The sequence below is a fragment of the Xiphophorus hellerii genome, chromosome 18 (genome assembly GCF_003331165.1).
Source record: "Xiphophorus hellerii strain 12219 chromosome 18, Xiphophorus_hellerii-4.1, whole genome shotgun sequence".
Lineage (NCBI taxonomy): Eukaryota > Metazoa > Chordata > Actinopteri > Cyprinodontiformes > Poeciliidae > Xiphophorus > Xiphophorus hellerii.
In genome coordinates this window covers 23,861,921-23,886,037 of record NC_045689.1, presented here as the reverse complement: position 1 = coordinate 23,886,037, position 24,117 = coordinate 23,861,921, and the positions used below count along the sequence as shown (strand labels likewise).

The 24,117-nt window shown below is 38.9% G+C and overlaps 1 protein-coding gene across 4 annotated transcripts in view; it reads left to right on the top strand.

The window, feature by feature from the left end:
• The window catches only part of npas1 (neuronal PAS domain protein 1), a 56,798-nt gene that overhangs the window by 10,634 nt on the left and 22,047 nt on the right, over positions 1–24,117 (top strand). For all 4 annotated transcript variants that reach the window (XM_032545850.1, XM_032545852.1, XM_032545851.1 and 1 more), the window contains exons 2-5: positions 1,002–1,171; positions 4,919–5,157; positions 19,618–19,685; positions 22,290–22,379. In XM_032545850.1, the coding sequence (XP_032401741.1) occupies positions 1,077–1,171; positions 4,919–5,157; positions 19,618–19,685; positions 22,290–22,379 (492 nt within the window). In that variant the 5' untranslated portion in view covers positions 1,002–1,076. The remainder of the gene's footprint in view (positions 1–1,001; positions 1,172–4,918; positions 5,158–19,617; positions 19,686–22,289; positions 22,380–24,117) is intronic.

Below are 24,117 nucleotides of genomic sequence, written 5' to 3'. Positions count from 1 at the left end.
GAGAAAAACCGAAAATATGTGTATTTCAATAGAATATTTACAAAAGTAAAGACAAAGTTCTCTTTTTTGTTATGTCATTTGTTGCACAGGCCGTCTGACAGTGTTTCAACCTTTATGTTTGTTTAAATGTATAGATGTTCAGTCAAGTTCTTGAACATCTTAAAGAAAACTTACTATGTTTCTGTGAACAAATTAAGATAGGTCTATTCACTGTACAAGACATGTTGTTTACCATTGTTTGCTAACATTTCTCAGATCCTGTTTGGTGCTATGAGTCTTTCTAGAAGCAGTAAAGACCCAAATGAAAGTACAAGAATATACAAAAATAAAAATTTTGCATAATAGGTCCCCTTTAAAATAATTACTGCAAACATGACGAATCTTGGGAGATCTTGCAATAACGTCCAGGAAAAATAACCAAAAGAAAAGAAAAAGGGAAAAACATCAGGCCTAGAAAAGACTGTCTCCAGCAGACGAACTGTATTTTAAAGAGATTTCCCTAAGGAATAGCAGGGAAAAAATATAGTGAAGACCTGAGACAGGACCTAAGACATGCACCTGGCCCTTCACTTCATCCATCTACTGTATGCCAAGTTTCCAGCAAAGAGTCCTTCGGGAATCACCTTGTAGGTGCAAAAATCCAACCTCCACGTCTGTCAAACTGTTATTTTGGGTATTTTCTATAGACTCAGCAATAAAAATTAGGACAAAATGTATGTTTTTGTTATTAGTAACATGCCAAAAGATCCAAGTAAGTGTCAGTTCTTCCCTGAATTGATAATACTTTGGAGTACTATACAAAAATATCAGACACATTTTTAGACAAAAACACAAAAGCTTACAGTACGTAATAAATTTCAGATACTCAAACTCGAATGTGTGCTCTCTGCTCATAAACTTTAAGTAGATCATGAGGATTTTATGGCAAATATTGATGACTGGACCAAGGCCACCTGGTTAATTTACTTCTTACACTTTACCCGTTTCTCGTGAATTTCCAGGTCTGAGTCTGTCGCAATCCGAACCGACCGCAGCCTTCGTTAAGGAGCAGCGCCAGGCGCTGGATTGGAGCAAGCATGGCGAGCATGCCGTTTGTCAGCGAGGGGAAATGTGTGAGTGTGGAGTGGGATTTCCTTCAAGGACTTCTCGCCAAACCTCCTACACTACCCTGGTAAGACCCTCCAACCCACACTCACACACACGTAGTATATCTATCTATATATTTCTATCTTCACTCTCTGCAAAAGCATAAGATCTTACCAAGTGTTTTAGTTTCTAGTGCAATTATCGTTGTAGATTTGAAATAAGGCATAACTAATTTAGAAGTACCTTTTCAGAAGGTTTATGGGTACTTGTTTTAAGTCAATATTTTTTTAATATATATGAAAAAGTACCAGTTCAACTGGCAAATTATTTTACTTATTATTTGTTCCACTGGCTCATAACTAGTACTTTTTCATCTTCATTAAGGAATTATTGACTAAAAACAAGCTCCTATATTTTGCTGAAAAGATACTTGTAAGTTAGTTTTGTCTTATTTTAAGTGTTTTAAGCTATTTGTCCACCAGAAACTGGACCAAAAGTACTCAGTCAGAGTTTGTGTTTTTGCAGTGAAGGACTTTGCATTGACTTCCACTAATTTTTAATTAATTTCTGTAGCCCAACCCTGGCCCAAGCCCCAAACCTAACAATTACAAGTACATGCCTAACTCTAAAGATCACCTAAACTTAATTTGTCATAGACCTAACCCCCAACCCAAAAACAGCACCTCACAATGTAAGTATTTGTTGGACAAATGGGCTTTGCAAGATGAGAAATGCTAACACACACACATACGCATACACACCCACACAGACCAATATAAGCCTGGGAGCATGCCCATGAATTAATCTCCACAAGGTGAAATCCATGGGTTGACACCCTTGCACATACTGACAGCCTGATAAAGAGTTCCCCTTCAGTGAAACACAATACAGAAGACGTAAGTCTGTTCTGCTCAGCGCTACATTTCACCTGCGCCGGTGCTCACCTGCCAGTCCTGTCAGACACGGGACCCCCTGCACCTTCCCCTTAAAGGAGATTAAGTAAATTTGGCAGGAATTATTAATGGGCAGTCATTTACAGGCGGATATAAAAACTAAGCAGAATCAATGTGTGCGTATTGATTGTTCTCGGTGGCTGGGGTCGAGGCAGTATAATAATGAGATGTTACACGGGCTGGCAGCATGAGTCCACACACACTGCAGGGAGACACACCGATTTCACTTGTTATGGGGGCGAAAAATACAGCAGCTGTGCCACCTGATTAAGATATAACCATATCTGCACACACAAATTTAACACACTTTTTATTGCACACGCACGCTGGAAATCTCGGCGCGAAAACCCCATAGACTCAAAAGAGAATATCACACCCGTGTACACACAAACACTTTATTCCAGCGCTGCACTGACACAAATTGTGAAGTGGCTGTGACAACATAATTCCACCACTCAGGCCCCATTGAGGAGAGTCAATACCCAATCACAGAGACAGGGTACCTGAGGCCCAGCTCCCTCCGCCCAACCCCCCGCTCTCTGTCACTCTGCCCCTCCCTCCACTATTGATCCCTCAATCACAGCTACAGCTCACTAGCCCGGGACCAGATGAGGGAGAGGCAGAGGATTTAGACGGAGGGAGGGAGGGAAGGGAAAGGAGCGATAGGCAGGGGAGAAATTGTGTGCACAGGTTCACATATGGATTTTAGAGCAAATAGTATTATTAGGACTCTGGTTGAGTGGATAAAAGAAGAGGAGAGTTTGTAATTATCAGGCTCGTCTTCAGGTGATTGTTTCTCTGCAGCAGCTGAATCCAATAAAACTCTTTGTCTTAATTATATTTTGTTTAGTACAAATGTGGACATTTGTCACACTGATTCATTCATTCATCAAACTTGTGCCAGTACTAAACCAAAACATTGGAAAACTTTTTAAGATTTTTCAAAAGTTTTTTACAACTAATGTTGATTGATAAGAGTTGACATCAAAATCTGATGTGTTTTGTTAGCTAAAACTCTCATTGCAGGCAACTATTTCAGGTTTAAAATGAATACTGTACAACCAGGCTGGAAGTGTTGTTGAATGATCCATAACACACATTATGTGCCATGAAAAAACTGCTCTAAATAAACACTGACACAGACTGGAAGACATCAGGAAAAAAAAATCCTGCAAAGAAACAACATTTTCAGTTTTTGCTATGTTTTGTTACTGAAAACCTACGAAGTTTAAAATAAATTCTGTACAAGGTAACTCACAGCTTCAATAGAAATAGAAATCAAAGACTGACTAAAAAATATCCGCACAGAGATTAGAATAAAAGCCATTTCACAAAGATGAACAAATCGCTTTCCACCAAATGACTCACTTTTTTAGACTTCAGTAGATTGTATTGAACACTTCATAGACAAGAGAGAGAAGGGTAAGACATGCAGCCAATGGGCCGAGACCAGGAATCAAACAGGACACCCCCGTCCAGGACTACAGCCCCTCAACATGGTGCACACATGCTGTCAGCTGAGCCGCCCAGCACCAAAAGTTAGTCAATCTTTGACAAAGACAGCAAAGTAAAAGTTCATCCTTCTTTTGTCAGTTTATCAGTTAAATTGTAGCTTTCACAAATCCAGTTTTGATATCACAATATCTAATCCATAATGACTCTGAACTAAAATTTCATTTCATACAGTACCTCTTTGTTTTCTGATCATTGTGACTTGATTGTCAATTTATAGCACATCTGACTCAAATGAAAAACATTTTCTGCGTTGTTTTAGAATTGTAGTCCTACTGTAGTTTTGCAATAGCAGTGGAAGGTGTGAACAAAGCCGTTCAGTGGATATTGAATTTACATTAGCAGTAAGCTTCTTGGCCTCAAGCGCATTACATACGTCACAGGCAAACATTAGTGACTGGGTAAAATTTAAAACCTCAACACAGTCCACGCCACGAGGAAGCAATCATTTCTCAACAGCCGAGAGCCTAGACCCTCTGGACGAAGCAAAGTGTAGTACAGGAGGGTTGGTCATTACTAGGCTATTGTTAAGTCCATCATCCAAAAATAAAAACAACTCCCATAATCTTTATATGAATCTGCAAACAGGTGGAAGGTGTTTTTAACTTCTCCAGATTACATGTAAAGCACTATACAACCCACCCTGTTGGTGAAAGATTATCCTGGAGGGATGCTTTTCTTCATCAGGGACACAGAGGCCAGCCAGAGCTAATGGGAAGCTAAATGCAAGACAGTTCTTGAAGAAAGCCTTTGAAAGTGGTCAAACAGATCGAGGTTGAAGTTCATTTTTCTGCTGGAGAACAACCCTAGACGCACGACAGATGAAAGTAAATGTGTGTGTTAGAATGGCTGCCCAAAGTCCTGACCTAAAACCAAGTGGGATTCTGCAGGAAGACTTGTTCACAGATACTCTGCATACAATTTACTGAGCTTAGGCTATTTTACAAAGAAGAATTGGTAATAATTTCAGTCTCGCTACAGTATGTGCACAGCTGGTGTAGACATATCGCTAAACACTTGCAGCTGTATTTGCAGAAAAAAGGAGCTCTGTAAATTATTGACTTTGAGAGCCTGACAAAATGCATACCACACTTATCAGCTTTTGTGTACAATGAAACCAAACTGTTATGCAAAATAATGGACTGCAAGTTGAAAAGCCTCATGCTACCAGATCTAAAACTCAAACCATGTGGTTGGAAAACCATATAAATGGCCAAAAAGAGATATTCACGCTAGTTGCTCAGATTTTGAACATCAGTTTATAAATTTTTATGTTTTTTTTTCCTCTTCATGCATTTATTTGTCCATTAAGTTTTCTTTAGTCTCTTACTCAATCTACTTGTAATACACTTGTGTTTATTTCTCAGTCTCCAGAACCTGCGTAAAGAGAAATCTCGCAATGCAGCTCGTTCTCGACGGGGGAAGGAGAACTTTGAGTTCTTTGAGCTGGCTAAGATGCTGCCTTTGCCAGGGGCCATCACGAGTCAGCTCGACAAAGCGTCAGTCATTCGGCTGACTATCAGCTATCTACACATGCGCACCTTTGCAAGTCAAGGAGACCCACCATGGAGCCCTCTGCTGGAGGGAGACAACAACTGCAACAAAGGTAAGTTAGAAACCAAGAAACCTAGATTAATCCCAGGCTCAGTCGTGTTACAGTTGCAAGTTTTGAAACTGAAAGGATTTATTAGTTCATCAAGCGCCACTATCCAGCAACTTTTGGATGTGTCTCCAACACAACTGAATCAAATGAATGGTTAATGACCAGGACCTTTGCAAAGCTTGCTGACATGCTGCAGTTCAGCCATTTGATTCATGGTTAGAGCAGGAAAAGTTACAGGACACTATGTGTTTCCATCAATGTTTATTTTATGTACATTTCAGGAACAGTTGATGGTACTGGCAAAATTTTAAATATCTTCCTCAATTTTGCTAAAATATTTTTATGGCTGCTTGAGGTGGTTTTTGGCTTTTTCATAAAAAGGTCATGTCCAAAAGGGAAAATGGAAGCACATATGCTGATTAAGTCCTGATGTAGCAAACTAAACCGTCCACTGATGGGTTTGTGCCCCATAGAGACACAAAACTGTGAGAAATGTCATATAGTGTTTTCTAAATGAACACTCCCCATTTTTCTGAGATGTGTGATTCATGCTAGTTTACAACTTCTGCATCTTGCTCATTACACCTAACCGTATCTTCAACCTCTGACAAATTTATGCTCTGCTCAACCTGGCTGATTCGCTCCAAACCAGTAAATGGAAAGATGACTTATTCTTATTTTCCTTTTTCCTTTTTTTGTTCTTTTTTGTGACATTTGAAAAGTTTGCATGACAATCTGACGGAAACAAAACTGCCGGCATGCAAAGGCTGGAGTTGCAGACCCCTGACCCAGAAAACTCAAACTCAAGAACAAAACATGCAGTCATATTCCTTTGTTACAGATTTAATGTATTCTTTGTGTAGGGATAAAAATGAGTCAAAGTTGATGTGATGGACTTCGCAGCCAAGGCAATAAAAAGGTCAAAGTGGCTTTTGCTTGTGTGTAAGCCAGAGAAGCAGTCCAAAACATGCAGCTCCAACCAGCAACCGTGTTGCTGCAACTCTTGCTGTTAGGAAGGAAACTCCTCTGTTCACAGAAGAGGTCAAAGATTCCTGGTACTGATCATTTAAACATGTTTTGACTGGACCCCCTCAGAAGATGCTTGGGATCGAATCTAGACTTTTACCGTTTCTATTTTACCATACTGAATTAGTGAAAATCTGTTTGTTAATTTGTTTGTGACTGTTGTGAACTCGCTGTAATCAAATCTGATTGCTTATTTTTTGCTAAGTTCCTTGCAAGAACTTTCTCATCAGAATTAAATTAGTAAGAAGCAGAGCAATAATGAAAACAGCAGTCTGGCCTTGCAGATGGGTAACCTGTGGAGACTTTGGACCTTGGATGGATTCTCTTTAGTTCCAACCAAAGAAACTAAATTCATTTGCAAGCATTTTTTAATGAGATGAATAAATTAATTTATCAGTGAGCAGTTGTTAATTTTGCTTCCATAATTGTGAAATTTTGCACAATCTCTTTCCTAAAATAATAAAACAGAGATAATTGTGCTAACAAAGAATGCAAACCCTTTTGAGTATGTTTTCTTTGGCTTGAATCTCTCTCTCTTGGTCAGCTGGTCATTTATTCAGTTTAGTCATTTTAATTACCTTGGATGTATAAAAGCGCACAAACATGCTCCTTCACATGGCTTTAAGAGCACCACATGTGCAAATGAAAATGCATACTTTTCAAAGCAGTGCACGAGTATCAATCTAATTTATGGGTTGTGTGTTTGAAAGAGGGAAAAAAAGAGGGAAGCAGATGACACACAGAAAGGGAGGATACGATTGGTGCAAATTGTAATTACAGAAATTAACTACATAACGAGGACAGTGTAATTATACAGCCCATTTAATTGCTACCATTACTGAGGGGAAACAATGTAGCTACAATACAATTAGAAATGTGTGTTTGTGTGTGTTTGAGTGTGCGTCCTCGCCTGATCAAAATTAATTGGACTATTTGAACAAACGCTATCCATGTTAGTTTAAGACTTTTTTGTAGAGGCATGTAGGATGTCGTACAACAATATGTACTGCAATTTTTTGAGTAAAGTAGGTAGAACAATAACAACCAGCACAGTAGAGCTTCACATCCTGGCGCAGCTTGTAGAAAACACAGATTTTTAACAGAATTCAATTAATTCTTATATTAATCTATGTACAAAACAAGTATGTACAAAATACAAAGCTGATGAATTCACTATATCTGCACTAACGTTTTGAAAAAGAAAACATTTTTCTGCTCAAATGTAAAAGAGTAAATGTTCTTAATTTGTGCTTCTCCTTTGCTCGTCGGACGTTTGACCAGACATGCCTGAGGCAGTTTTCCACATAGTGCAGTTTTCTAGAAAGCACCTCAGATTAGAATTAAGACTAATCAGGTTCTTGGACCGCAGTCCACTTCATCTACACCCAGTTAATGGGCAATAGAGCAGAAAGTGGCTGCTGCTACAAACCTCATCTGTTGTGACCATTTTATCTTTAATTTCTTAAGTTAGTTTTTTATTTATCCTATATTTGTATGGCCCTTTGTGTAAAGTTACTATTTTTTTTAAATATGCTTTGCAAACTTTCTGGACTTGTCCTTGCTGAAGGACAAACCAACCCACTGTTGCATTGATATTCTACTTTAAAATAAATATATACAGTATATATGAACATAAACTAATGAGTCTCATAATCTTTCAAAAATCAGGGATAAATCCTGTCATTGTGCCATTGAACAATCTCTATCACAAGTATTTATGTGACAGAGCCCTAACAAGCTCATTTTATTTTGATGTTAATAATCATTGCTATGCCATAACGGGTATTCTTGTTAGCTTTTGCCGGCATTGTAAGTATGTTTTGTGAGTTTGTGGGTTTGTGAGTGTTGTGCCCCAGGTGTCATTTACCTCTTTGACATCTCAAGATATAAATAATAAAATACTGTGGGACTGTGGCTGTGGGAAGAATCGTTGTCTTACAATCACAAAGTTGATGGTCTGATTCCAGCTTCCTCCTCTGCCATATGTCTCTGTATCCCTGGGCAAGGCAATTAGAACCAAGTTGCCCACTGCTCTGCATATCTCTGTGCTGCTATTGTGCATAAAATGGCAATGCAGTGAGAGTCGGTTAGAAATAAGTGTGCAAGTGTGTCAGTATTTACTTTGAAGATGATGAACTCTGAATCGAGTCAGAACTGCTTGGGAAAAAATATATTTTTCTTGATTTTTTTGTGTGTGTATATTTTCAACATAATCACATGGTAACATCAATAAGTGGCATTAATAACATGTCCCTGCAAAAAAAGTTTTAAATAAAATGTAACACATATAGATCCATTTAATACATTTGAATGCGAGCAAAAATACAATTTATTTTAGGAACTTTATCACTAAGTTGGATGTTTTCAAATCAAGGACAGTACGTCAGACAACGTCACTTGCTAAAGACAAAGCAGCCGTCGTTTTGTATGTAAGCGTTCTAGACACAGGCAAGGTATTTTTTAAAAGCCCTTATTCTGTTACCAAGAGGGAAATTTACTACTTGTTTATAATATTTTACAGTATGTTTTTCACCTAATGGACATAAAGTGAGACCATATCTATATCTGTTTGCTTTATTTCCATATGCAGCACACTTTAGCTGTAGCCTCAGGACTCTGCACTATGTCTTTGTTCATAAACTGCTGTTCAAAAAAGGCGAAATGACAAAGAAACTCCTTAAACAAAGTTGAAATTTTTTTTTAGAGTAAATAGCTGGTATTGCATCTACCACATGAAAGTTAGTGGTTATAAGAGAACTTCTGCAAACAAGATTCCCACTCTGAGTTTCTCTAACATCCACTGTCTACGCGGCCAGGATCTGATATCTGAAATATGTTTTTTTAATGTTTAAGTAGTATTTCAAGCAGGCTGCCGTGCCATGAGGTCAGCACTAAAAATGGAAAGCTAATTTGGACATCAGTTCCAACAAGTCTACCCAGGATGCATTGGCAGGGTTTTAAGTGTGATGCATGACTTTAATTCCGTTAGTGGAATGTGGTCGGAGATGTGGCTGAAAGGGAAGCGAGGCCGGAGAGGAGGAGAAGGGACAAATGTGGAGGGAATAAAGACAGAAAGAGGCTGGAGGAAAGAGGGGCGGAGGGCGGTGGTGGGGATTGTGAGAATGGAGGTGGTGCGGGAGGGGGGCCGCATTCCTCCACATTCCCTTTCGGATGGATTCTGGATGGACGAGGGCCAGCGGAGAGGGAAGTAAGGTGGAAGGCTGGAGGAGAGAAGAGGGATGGAGTGGGCAGGAGAGGAGGGGCCAGAGTGGCTTTTGTCTGCTTCCCACGTTTCAAAGCCAGTCTTGAAAAATGAATAGACAGAGGAAAATCAATTGCATGACCTTCACAGAGAGGAAAGACAGAAGGAGAGATTGAGAGAGCGATGGAGGAAGAAAGATGGAGGAGAAGCAGAGTATGGAAGGAGTAAACAAAAAGGAAAGGCTAAAGGCAGGAAAAGTAAAATGACCCTTGATGTACATTCCTGTTGTGTGTGTGTGTAGTTGTGACTGGGTGTGCATGTCTGCGTGTACATTCAAGGACTTGTTGAAATCATTTATATTTCAATAACACTTTATTGAATAAATTTTGCTTTGGGGGACACTTTTCCTCTATTTCCTGCTTTTTATAAATGTCCCATTCTAACGTAAGCCAGATTTATTTCAACCAAAACCTTTTCTAATATTTCTGGGGTTATTGAGAGCACAGAAAAGCATCAGCGTCAATAACCCATTAGTGGTTCCTACAGAGATCTAAGATTAAAATTAAAGTTTCATTTTCATCCATTTCCCCTTTGACTTTATGTTCAGAAAATGTTTTCTAAAAGAGGAACAATCTGGAAAGAAAAATGGTTTATAAGATATTTGTAAATAATTTCTTCAAATTCAGTAAGTTTCATGGACTAAGATTACTGTATTTAAACAATTTGATAATATTGTAATGACTTTCTATGGTTATAAGTTAATTTGGTACATTTCGTGGTGTATCTGAAGGAAAGCATCTTAAACATACTGCTTCCCATTGTGATGTCACGGAGAAATCGTAAAAAATCATCCAAGATGTCTGAAAGACAATTAACGATCTCCAGATGTTTTAATCCTGGGACACAATGTCCAGGTACCTGAAGGTGCAAAGTTCATCAGTTCAAACAATAAACAGCTTGAGGATGTCACACCATTATCATGTTCAGGAAGAAAATCGGGATTTAGTCCAAGGGATTAATGTGTTTTGGTTCAAAATATGTTCTTCAGCCCTACAACAAAAACAAACCAGTGCAGAGATTTGCTTGAAGCTGGTAAGAGAGTTTCATTATCCACAGTGAAACTGATGTGAGCTGAATCAGAAAGGGAGATTTCATTACTCCAAAAGCAACATAAAAAGCCAGTTTGGAGTTTGTAAATGTGCTCAAAGAGCGTAATTTCTGGAGAAGTGTCCTGTGATCTGACGAAATCAAAATTTCTCTGTTTGGCCTTGATGGCCGCTGTTAAATTTGGAGGACTGACTAAGTAATAACTAACAATTAATAATAATTAATTATTGTTGACAAATAACAATAATTCACAATTTATTGTGAGAGGTTTATAGAAAGGTTCCCAAAACATTTGAACCACATCAAATGGCTTAAAGGCATTTCTGCCAAATCCTGATGTGAACTTCTGACGTAGGAGAAAGTGAAGGCAAAATCTCAAGAAAAAAAAAAAAAAACTTCCTTAAAATGGTTTGGAAACCTTCTAGCAGTTCTAGTTGAAAAGTGAATATGTCTAAGTGACTATACAAATGATATATTTCCATTTATTAATCAGATCTGTTGGTTCTCAAAAGTGCCTTGAAATTCATTTGTTGTTGACTTTCCCAATGTAAGTATACTGAAGTGAAACTGAATCTACTGCTGTGGAATGGGAACAGAAGTTTTGCATTTTCTTATACAGTAAATGAAACGGTTTAAGTTTTCCAGCAATTTTAATAGTTTAAAACAGCTTATTGGATAAATGTTGATTTGAATATGACTTAAATATATATAACTGCATAATTTGAAGCAGTTTAGTGTGCATTTGGTGTGTGTTTGTGTGCATGATGAAATAATTTGCCGTTGGATTGAAATCTTCAATTAAAAGTAAAAATTCTTTAGAGAAATCAAACTTCAGCTTCAGGCTACATGTTTCCATCTGTGTGACATGTCTCATTAAGAACCTTCCCATGAAAATTAAAAGAAGATAATTATACTTTTAGGACCATTTGTCCCTTTTACTTTACCCACATAACATTTTTAAGAGAATGGATTCATAATAAGTTGCATAATAAGCCCAAATCGGGCTGAAATAAAGAACCACCCACAGAATAAAAAAAGATAGAGATGAATAAAAGTAAAACTGGATAACTTGTTTTGACACCAGATGTACAAGGTGACAGTGTTGCAACTCATTCAGTTTACTTTTTTCTTCTTTTAAACAAGTTAGACATTTAAGCATTCAAACATGGTTATAAAAGATGACATGTGAGGTTTAGAAGCTGAATCACATTAAAAAAAAACAAGAATTGTGGTGGTTAATTTGTTTGCTCGCTAAATGATTTATACCGAAACTCATAAACAGAAACTCTTTTCTATTGAGTCATAAAAGTGTTACTAACATATAAAAACAGAAATGATGAACTAGAAACAGATGTGATGCAGTGCAAATCACCCAAATGTGGTGATTGAAAAATATATACTTATGTTAGTCTGCAACTAATAGTCGATTATTTTAGTAATTGATTATTCTGACGATTAATCGATTTGTAGGATAAAAAAAATTGGCCACTTATGCCATTTTTTACTAGAAAGGCACTCACAGATGCAAATGAGCAAATAATTTAATTAAAATAAAAAATGTAATAATATAGCATTCTTGAAGTGTCCTTTAGTGTTTCCTTTAGCAAAGGATGTATCTGGAGGTAACAAAAAACTGCTTACTAATATGTTGATTAGTTTTTGGATTAATTAATGAATAGCAAAAGGTACTTAATAGGACATGTTTTAATTAATAGAATTTAAATCAAGTGAGGATTAAAAAGAGGCCATTTGAGGAGTTTTGGGTTGAACATATTTACAGATAAAGATTTTTTGTTTTAATTGCAAAATCTATGTATTTGTTTTTTATGCAGTTTTGACTTAATTACTGCTCTGATCGTGCCGTCCAAATGGCCTTTTTGAGTTTGTACACTCCTGGTAACAATCAATTACTAAATTCCTTGACAATTATTTCTACAATCGATAAATCACGATTGCTTGTATCGTTTCAGCCTTAATATTGTGCAAATTTGTGTGTAAAATAGTTTTTACATTATCTGACCCATAAATGCTTATACCAATGCATTGATGCTGGGTAAATAAAGACATTCAATGATATCCGTAGATGGACAACTTGGTGAAAACTCGAGAGTGAAGCACAGGTTTTCACAGTTTGTACAGCTTAAATGAAGCAGAAAAAGAAAACAACAGCGCAGCAGCTGGAGAATCCCCTCGTCTTTACAAGGTACAGTACAGTGACAACTCACTGGCAGCAACAGGGCCGGCTGAAGTGCTTTACTGTCTCCACCAGTGAGGTCAAACACACCTCTCTGTTGCCTACACTGACGACATTGACTTTCATGCTGTCTCCTCTTACCTCCCTGCGTCTCCCCCAACCTCTTCAAGATGTCCCTGCGTCTGCCTCCCCCCTAATTCACAGTGTTTAAAGCAGCCGGGGCTTTTAAGGGAAGTTAATTGCACTCAAATTATGTTCGACCGCAAACGGAGCGAGGGAGTGATTGAGAAGGGACCAAGAGATAGAGGGGAAGGAGGGAGGAATGGATGGCGGAGTGAGAAGATAATTGTGCCAGAGAAATACGCCACGATTAGGGTCACTTTCTCTCACTCACTCCGTCAGTCGGCCTGGAACGTCACATTTGGGTTGTGGTAAACAGCGAGACATGTGATCAGAACTATTCGTCTTGGGAGAAAAAGACGAGTAAGGAGACGGAGAGAAAATGAAAGATTAGATCAGTGTTTGGTATATGCTTTGTTCCAGTAGTAACTTCCTAACCTGGTTGAAAAAGGTTTACGCTACGACAGGAGGAAAAAAAAAAAGTGTGTACATGTGTTCACGTTCGTCGAGTGTGTGTTCAGGAGCATGTGCTGCCGATCCTCGTGGACTTAACTGGGACTAAATTATGTATTAGACAGCGATCTAATGAAAATCCTTCAAATTTCTCATTCAGTCATTCAAATCTTCTTCTCGTGGAGCACCGGAGAGACCCCGTGAATTGACCTGCGAGTCAGACTATAATTAACGTGTCCAATCACACCCCGACCCTTTCTGTCTCCTATTCCCACAATGAAATTAAACCTCAGAGCCGAGTCCTGGGGAGCTAATGAAAGGGGAGTGTGACAGAACGATCAAAGATCTCAGCTGTACTCGCCGGTCTACGTCCAGGTCTGCACACAAAGGTGTTTCCTGTAGATTTACATAGCCAGAAGTATAAAACGTATAAAAGGGAGCCACCTTAAGACATTTATTATGATTTACAGTACATTCTAATTTCTTAAAGTAATTTGAGTATTATACCAATTCCGTTGATTGCTTGGACAGAGTTGGACAATAGCTGTTCTTAAGACATCAGGTGAACCCTGAATAAAAGTGGGAGCTTCGCTGTGGGAGAATGTCTAACCTTTGTCATTGGTTGATGAGATAAGATTCTCATCCAGTACCTGAAGAGAATCCACATATACACACATGCAAAACTCTTTGGAGCATTAAAAGTACCCATCAAAAATAACAAACTTTAAATGTGGGCTTTTATTAAGCCCACATTTTGGTATTGAATATATTTTTCTGTGATCTTATGTAGTAGTCTATAATCTTAAATAATGTGTTTTCATCTGCTGTGAGTGGAAAATTATCATAATTAACAAAAATAGAGTCTTGAAAGAATCAGTCTGTATGTACTTAATCTACAATATATAACGTGTTTCACTTATTGAACGAGTTACTGAAATTATTGAACATTTCCTCTACGGTAAATGACAGTAGAGGCCTGAACAGTATCCACATAACAAACTTTCAAAAAGATTGTTTAGATTAGTAGTTTTACTGGTAAATTCAACTTATCTGTTTGAGTTTGGGCTAATTTTATTCCTAGACAATGATAAACGTGGCCATAACTTTTCACACAGAAGTCTTATTGAAGTCACATTTAATTTGTAGTATAAGTGGCTATGCCAAAAATCAGATCTCAGCAGAAAATTTAAGTTGAGTATCATGACCTGCTTAATGAAAGTAGGCTAAGGTTGTTTCCTCACCGGATAACTTGGTAGACTTGTTTTGATAGGGGGCCAAAATTGCAACATTTGCGATATTTCCAGCTGGTACGGTTCGCTTTCACACTGCACTCAAACAGACCAAACCCTTTGAAGCACACCCCCTCGTCTGAGGTGGTGCTGGATCAAGAACCACTGAAGGAAACGGCAAGAAAACATCTGAAGAAGACACTGAGCTCAACTTCCTTCTTCACAAAATGTAAACAAAAATGAAGTGGCGTGAGATTTCAGTGGTTGTAGGATTTTTCTTTTGGCTTTGATATTAGACCAGGAGCCATTTCTCCCGCTAGTGCTGAACTCATGCATTTCTTGGTTGCATTTACGCAGTATATCCGGCGTTATAGTCCGCTTCTTGGTTTTGGAGCGGTCTCTGGTCCGCTTAGCGTTCACGTATGCGTTCAAACTGCACCAGAGACCTACGTTTTTAGGAAGAACAGAGCTAGCTTGTTTGGTCTGCATCTGAGTTTGATTGTTTGTTCACAGTTGTGCTCTAAGACTATATTTTAGAGTTCAAGAATAAAAAATCAGCTTATTCAAACTTCTCATGAAAAGGATCCCATAACTCAGTAATACATCCGTTCAAATGGGTTCATGTTCAAGGGTTCTACTCAACATGTTGGTGGCATGCAAACAATAAAGAAAAGTTTAACTTACTAAAGACTTAGACTACATATTTTCTTCATGTATTGGGTTTTTCTCAATTTTACTTTCTGCTGTTTTGATATTTGAGTTCAAGGTCAGACATTTTTCATTGACTTTTAGCTCTATGATAAAATACAGTGTAAACAACCAAGCATGTCTTTGCTCCTGACCTAATGCGAGGAGATAAGAAAACGGATCAATAAATACTATAAGTACTATCTATGCATTAATTGAGAATACAAACAGGTGGAAAACATAACAAAAAATATAATTATAAAAAAACAAGCTGGAGTTGGTCTTTTACCGTTTGACCATTTTGTACTTTTTCACATTTTTATCTGGCTTTTCGGGAATGAAAAGAATATGTCTGCTGAGGAATATTTTGTATGAAACATGGATCAGTTCATACCCGCCTGCAACTCTGTTCACCTGGCAACTGAACTCCTCTGATTTTCAGCTTGAACCGACCTGAGTGATGACAGTCAGAACCTCAAAGTGCAAATATTTTTTATATCAGTGAACGCACCATAATTTAGCACTATCAGGTTGCGCTAATGACAGCCAACACTCTTTAGTGCGGAAGTTTTTATTGGGGGAAGGAGACTCTATCAGGGGTTTATATGTAAGAATACACAGAGTCTCGTACAAATCCCCTGCGCACAGACGTATAGGTTCACAGCACCACTACAGAAGGATCTTTGTTCTCGGGGTGAGATACCAACACTGCTGTGAGTTCACACATGTGTGTAAGAACACACACACCAGGTCCAGTGTTTTGGTTTCCTGGCCAGCCCTATTGTGCCATGGCAGTCTGTAATAAATGGTCCTCTGTGTATTTGTCCGCAGGCGTGCGTGTGTGTGTGTGTATGGGTGTAACTCATCTGTCAGCCCTGCCGGCCTCTTGTCACTTCCAACGTTTCCTTCTCCCCGCTGATGCTACTCAGCGCAACTGATCACCCAGCATCACCTTCACCCCTTCAGGGATCTGTGGCCTCAAAGTCGACACACTCGCTCATTCCAAGTATTTTATGCACCAACTCAGATCAGGAAGTGTGCGTCTGTGTGATGCATTGTTTTGAATCTATTCTTATATAGTCACGAGTAACCCAGCGCTGCAGCTCCAGCTCGGCCCCAGATGGGAGCCGGACAGGAGGGGAGGAGAAGCTCGATGGGCTCCTCCAAACACCCCCTCTATGTCCGTGAAGCAACTGACTAGGCTGAAGGGTCCCAGCACCCAGACCCCCTTTCACAGGCCTGAATGGACTTGCCTTATTTATATTCACACTCTGTTACACAGAGGGGACCCCAATCTCACAATGCCACAGTGGCTTTGTCCAGCAACTCTGTATTTATGTGTGTGAGAGAGAGTTGGCGTGTGTGTGAGTGTAGGGGACTATTTGTGTTGTTTAATCGCAGATCGTGCTGTGTGTATTCCTGAAATGTGTGTGTGTGGTTGTGTGTTTCTCCTGCATATCTGTGTGTGTTTATGTGTTCTGAGTCTCCCTCTGTGTTCAGTTGTAACCCAGAGCAGTGCTTTCATTTTCCTGTTATAACGCTTATTGATTTCTCTCAGCCTTGCAGCAACACACAAACCCACACACACACACACACGCATAGTTATCCGATGATCCTTAAAGCCATGCATACATACACCAACACACACACACGCCGACTCACGCCTACACAATCATATGCACTCTCACATTCACAGTTTGTCTCTGCTACGTAGGGAATGTTGTGTTCTAAAGCATCCCTGTTGGAGTGAGATTAGTTTTCACATATGGTTCCCACCATGTGAGTGTGTGTGTGCACCCCCGCAGGTGCTCACACACACGGTCTTCCTGCCACACACTCTTTCTGACATAAAACAATAAAGATGCCTGATTGCTAAATTAATCTTCCACGTCACCACAGCCTTCCCTGCTTTGGAGAAAGTGATCACTCTCGCCTTATTTAGTGTTTTCTCATTTTCCCTCCCCTCTCACTGCTCTTTTTGCACCTATCCCCCCAACTCCTCCACCTAACCACCTCCAACTCTATTTGTATTGTTATTGCCTTGGTAAACAGCACCACTTTGGCACTGAAGCAGCTCTGATAGCTTGTATTTGGGATGCATTAAGAGTTGTGATGCAGACACTATATATGTGTGTGTGTGTCTGGCAGAGATCGAGTGATGTGCCTCACATACCACGTTTGGCACATTTTTTCCAGGGTTGATTCCTCTCTAATCAGATGGAAATTATTTTTTACAAATTGCAGGTTTTTACAATTACAGGTGAACCAATTCTTACATTCATCTGTAAGAGAAAACTTTAAGTTAAGATTTATTTGCTTGGACATAAAAATAAATGCATGTTTGTTTTTTATTTGCTTTTACACATACGTACATCATGTCTAACGTCTAGCGAATTCACAAGGATTTCATGCGTTCTGACAGAAGACCAACTAGAGATTATGCTGGGAAATTTTAAAAATATCACTATTCAGATTTCCAGAAAACAACTAAGAAAATAAACCAAGTCTGACTTGAGAGTTATTTATGAAATATTCAGTTAGGTTAAGGCATTAAATCACAGTTCTAGTCTTTTTGGTTTTACTGATATTTTAACAGAATACATGAAACAGTCTCTGCAGTGGAATCATGTGGTTTGAACTTGGTTTTATTCACAGCTTTTCAGACGCTTAGACTAAATTTGTGATCATAACGGCTAATGGATCTCTGGCAAAAGACAGGGAATGAAAGTAGTTGTTGGATTTTCTGCTGTTTGATCAGAAGTTCACAAGAGTTTGTGACGATTATAAAAGAAGTTTAGAAATTGCGGAACTTTATTGACTCAATAAAGTTTATTGACTCAATAAAGTTACCCATCACTTGCTTTATGCGATAGAACAGAAACTTGCCAATGTTTTTATCTTTCAGCAACAAGTTTTAAAATACTGTTTACAATAGTCCAAACATGACAAAATGATTCTCAGGCATTTGTGAACCAATTCTTATCATTAACATGTATTTTGTACATGATATTTATACACTGACTGGTCACATATTCAATTGCTTGAATGCAACCCGATCCACAATCTACGTGGTGAAGACGACTTTGCTGAAGTTCAAAGTGAGCATAAAAATAAGGACGAAAGGAGAATTAAGTGACTTTGAATGTAAGGTGGTTGTTGGTGCTTGACAGCCTGGACAGAGTATTTTTAAATACTGCTGATTGTCCAGGATTTTCACACAGCATCATCTCTTCAGATGAGCTGGTGTCTAAGAAGGAATGGTTGGAAAAGAGAACATATCCAGTGGGCAGCTGTTATGTAGATGGTCATGCCAGAGTTCAGAGGTGCAGTGTAGGTAGCTAGCTTCACACTAACTAATCACAGTAAAGCCACATTCACCCGGTTACACTGACTACTGCGCACACATTCATTCACCAACCTATGTATCGGTGTATAAGTGTTTGCCACTTCAAGCGTCAAGCATGCAGGTGTGAGTGAATCTCCATCAGCGCAGAGAGAGGGTTTTTATTGTGTAGCAAATTGCTGTAATATTTTTGCACTTTTAAAGCAGTGCTGCACAGTTGTTATATGTTGACATGTACAAAAACTTTCAGGAAGGTTAATTTTGTTAGAGACCACAATCCGTATGCTTCAGGAACAAATGGTGATGCCGATGAAGTGATTTGCTCAAAGTTGTGCATCTTCATATACTACAAAAACAAGACAGATATAAAACGGTCATCATTAAAAAAAAAATCATTTTCCAGCCCTGGTTCATTAAACAACATGATGTGTACAAGCATATTCAGCCAACTTACCTCTTTGATATTGCTCTATGTCTGTGTTTCATATTTTTAAACCAGCAATGTTTGGGGCACAAAATACATGGGGTTTTGTTTGTGTTTCATCTTGCTATCAGACAACAATTTGCAAATCTCTCTGGTTTTCTAATTTACAACAGAATAAACATTAAAGTGAGTATGAAGTTATTCTTATAGCTAAATCCAGACGTTGAAGTAAATATATCCAAGTATTAAAGTCTTTGAAGCCTTTGGACTTCCTGTAGTCACATAGGTTACTTTGTGTTCCCAGGATCAAAACTGAACAGGCTGAAATGACTCAAGAGTCGGGAGGTTTCTGGATTGTAGGACAAACACTATAGTGCAGCTACAGCTGTCAGCTCATTAAAGGCAGCACTCTGAACATCCCTGTTTATTTTACTACAGTGTAATAGTTCATGTTAAGAATGCAAACGATAGCCAAATGACAATGTGGTAGATTGTAATTTATTCATTGTAATTTAAATCTAGATTATTTCTTTTACTTTATTAAGTAAAGCTGGGATTTGTTTCATCTTGCACAACAGTGAAAACGCAGCTGAACATAGAATATTAGCAAAAAATCTCTTCTTCATAGTCAAAATGTCAACATTTACATTGATACATGTTTGTCTTTTTCTTTTGCAGTTAGACGATCATCCCATTCTCTGGCCACTGATATGTTTGAGCAGCACCTTGGGGCTCACCTCCTGCAGGTAACAAGCAAAACAAAGTCAAATCATTTTTGTTTCAACTGTAGCCATCAAAATGTCATGGTACATAAAATAAAAAAGAAAAACAGAAATCACTTAGTCCATATTTTTTAAAAATATTTATCTTAGAGTCCCTATATTGCACAATTTACAGTACCTAAAGTACAGTATTTGAACCTTCCTAAGTTTTATTTTGGTGCTACATTCACAGATTTATTGAATTTATTGAAATTGTTTGAGACAAACAAACATAAACCATCACATATGTTTGTGAAGTGGAGGGACAAATAAATACATATGGTTAAACATAACAATCTGTAAAGATTTCCCCATTACTGTGATGCTGTTATAGATCTTCCAGCGTAATCTACTGCCTGTGGCCTAGTTAATAAACAGTAAGGACTTGTGTGATTTAGTGCCAGTATAAATACAAAGACTCTAAAAGACTGAATGAGTGAACAATGAGAATAAAGCTCAAGGAAGACAGCAGACATGTAATAAAGAGGTTTAAAACAGGGCTGGGTTGTTATAACAATAACAATATTTTAAACGTCTCACAGGGAACTGAAAACAGAAAACATGGCACAGAGGCAAACCTACAAATAAATAAACCTAAACAAAACAACAGCCTGGGCAAAGAGAAAATTTATTGGTGAATCAGCCACTCTGTTCATCCAGTCCAACAGAGCTTCAGCTGTTTTGGTAACTCTGGAGGAGTTGTAGCGGTCTACAGCTCAGTTGGTGGCAGCATCATGCTGTGGAGATGCTTGGTGGAAGCTGGTCAGAGTTGATGGAAGATGAATGGAGCTAAATTCAAGAAAATCCCTGAAGGAAACCTGTTAGAGGTCTTGAAAAATACAAAAACACACATCCACATGTGAAAACGCGTGTTTTAGATCAAAGCAGTTTTATGCTAGCGTGACCCATTCAAAGGTCAGAGTAGAATTCACAGATCATCCGTGTCAAAACTCGAAATGTAATGTTGAATGATGCTCTCCATCCAAAAGGACTGAGCTTAACCCACCTGCAAAGATGAATAAGCAAAAGTTTCATTCTTCAGATGTGCAAAGCTGGTGGAGACAAACTCCAGAAGAAAAACTGGTGTAACAGCAGAGAACGGTGGTTCTATTTATCTATTTTATAACACATGCTACACTTTTCTGATTTTTTTTTTTTTTTTCACCATGAAATATGTCTTCCCCTTTACAGTTCTGCATTACGTTTTGTTGGTTTCTCACCTAAAATCCCACTAAAATACATGCAGGTTTGTAGTTAAAACGTGACAAAAATTTGCAAGGCACCGAAGTGGAGTTTATTTAAATGGCAGGTTTTAGTGTGTTCCTCAATTTAATATTTCCAGGCAGACTCCCAAGTGAATTTGTATACACAGACGCAAACATCTGATAAAGCTCAGGCACTCGGACACTGTTGTTGTCTGCCTCTCTATTGGATCGACTGATGAATGGAGCCTGAGGGGCATTTTGGGGCAGGGGGAGTTGCAGGAGTGATGAAATGCAGAATGTACAAAGACTCAGAGGAAGTGCAAAGAAGGTGGTCCTGCAGCTTTTTGCTTTGGACTCGGAGGGCGTTTGGGGGAAGGAGGGGTAGAGGAAATAAGTGGGAACAGATAAAGAACTGAAATTGGGAATTTAGAAGTGAGGAGGCCGTGTTAAAACAAAGAAAGATCGCATGTGTCTCCCCTCCTCTGGCATTTTAAAGAGGCTCAGGGAACGGTGCTGATAGAAATCAAATTAACGCTCCAGAAAAACTGTATGATTTTTTTTCCCCTCTTCTCTCTTTCCTCCTCCCTGCCGTCCTCCCTCCCATAATAGCTTGATAATTGCACTTTAGTTCTCCGACATTCAGACGGCTGGTTTCTCCTCGCTGCGACACATGACGCCCCACACCCTGGCCAGTCATTTGCATACTGGATGTGTCAGTTGTGCATAAATTACCACTGCCACTTTAAGCGCTTGGGCCGCCAAAACAAGCAATCTTTTTTTTTTTCCTCCCATCTCCAAGTGGCCCAGGTCTGTTGTGTGCGTCTGTGAGGCTGCGTCTTCTCATTCCTGGATGCCTGTTATGACGATTAATATTATTCTCTGAAGCAGTAACCTCTAATGGGCTGGCTGTATACCTTTCACTTCTCATTAGAGTCACGACAGCCTATAATGACTCTGGTTCTGTCTGTGTCTGCTTTGGGCTTAGGTGTGTGTGCGGGCGTGTGCGTGGGTGTGTGTGTGTTTGTGGCTGGAGATCAAGGATGAAGCTTTGTCTCTGACTTTATTACAGCTGATTGAAACAGCCCTGGTCTATAAGCTCAGTTTCTCTGTTCTAAATTTGTTTATATATGTGTGTGTGGGCGTGCGTGTAACTTTGTTTGATAATGCAGGTCTTGCTCGCAGCTGTTGTGTGCAGTTGCATAAAGGGGTGTGTGTGTGTGTGCAATTGTAAATTGAGAGAAGAGGCCGAAGGGTGACGTGTTGTTTGTTCTCTAGCTCCTTGCAATTTGTTCGATACATGCTAATTGCTCTAATTTGTCTGTCTTGTTTCTGTTTACCTTTTTATGTCTGTGTGTGTGTGGATGCGTGTGTGTTTCGTGTGCAGTCTCTGGATGGCTTTGTCTTTGTGGTCAGTCAGGAGGGACGCTTCCTCTACATCTCAGAGACAGTTTCCATCTACCTGGGGCTCTCACAGGTAAGGTTACCTCATCCTCCTCTCACACACACCAACACACGCACACCCCCACACGCGGTCTTGTACCACAGATGTACCTATCAAAATCTCAGTTTTCCAACCTCAATTTTTTGTCAATCTTCACCTCCCAATAGTGATGTTAGCTATTTCCCTTATTCTTCAAGAACTACGGCATAAGAAAAGAGATTTTCAGAGAGAGCTCACCCAACTTGAGAGAACAAATATACAACGACCCCTCGACCTCTACCTATGTTATTGCTTACATTTCTGTAAACATTTTGCTGTTGCTATTGATGTTTCATTCACACATGTGCTGAATGCATGAGCTACTTTCTGCTGTGACTGCAGTTCATTAGCCTCATGTAAAAAAAAAATTGAAGTGTGGTCCAACCCATGAAAATCACAACTTTAAATGACAATGATCATACGTCCTTCTTCTTTTTTTATTATAGTTACTTTATCTGTTTTTTTCTTCTTTTAAAGTATCTCTTTCAAGCCTCCCTGCAATAAATAACTGTTAATCATTTACATTAGAGCATCGGCATCGTCACACTGTGTGTAAGAGAGGTGTTCATATTTAAAAACAGACATAAACAACAATGATTAGTGCAGTTCATGCAGCTAGCGTCACTGAAATCTCACTCTGCATGCAAGCGTGCTGCCAAGAGAACGTTACTGGACCTGGTTCTGTGGGTCACTTCGGTGCCCTTCAGATGTCCTTCACTGACCTGCATAAAAACTGCACATCAAACACGCATTATGTGTTAATTCTTCATGCGAATTCACATTACCAGCTTTAATTCAGAAAACCCTGGTTTTATTTTGAAGGTGAGACTATTTTGCTCCTGGATTCAGCAGCTGCACCACTACCGTTGTCCCTCACACATTAAATGAGAGCAATGGGATTTATCTAAGAATGTTAGCTTGTGATTAAAAAAAGAGAAAGTGACTCAAAATGTAGAGTTTTTAAAAATACACTTACGTATTTATTTACTGAAGTAAAAGTGGCGTGCTCAAAGGCATTCAAGCTTGTTCTCCGGGATTACATGTTTGATTTAAATTATCAAAAAAAGCTGTTCAATATAACATCTCTTTTATCAATATGGTGGGCAATACAATAGTCAGAAGTTTGTTTTTCAAAACATGCTTTGCAAATATATTGTTCAGCGAGCGGTTTGCCACCTAACTTGTTTATGCAACACCAAACTTATACTGAAAGTATCTTTTTTTTTTACTCCATTGTTAATATTGAGATGTCACCTTTAAGAGTGTTGTTTTAGTGTGACCTGTTAGTGTTAGCATGGTGCGCTAAGTGATATGAAAAAGATTGTTTTAGGTTCTGACCGTCTGGTCATAAGTCAGGGCCAATCAAGCTGTTTACCTTCTCTTTTCTCTGTACGTACCTGTACTGCATATTTTATTTAATTTTCACACCTTTCCCTATATTCTACCTCTTTTGCTTTTATGTTGCGTCCCCAGGAGTGTGTGTGTGTGTGTGGGTGTTTGTGTGAGCACCTCTGACTCGAGCTCATTCCCGGGGTGGCGCTCCTTCTTTTACTCCCTCCCAACTGCTCCAGGTGTTCACCTCTGTTGATTGCCTGTGGCCTCTTGTACTGTGAATGTTAAGTCCTGCCATTTTGCCCAGATGCATAAATAATAACAGTAATTACTGGCCCAGCAATCAAAGTGTCGCCCCAGTGCGCTGGGCCTGTCTAGGGGAACAAATCGATAGGCATCT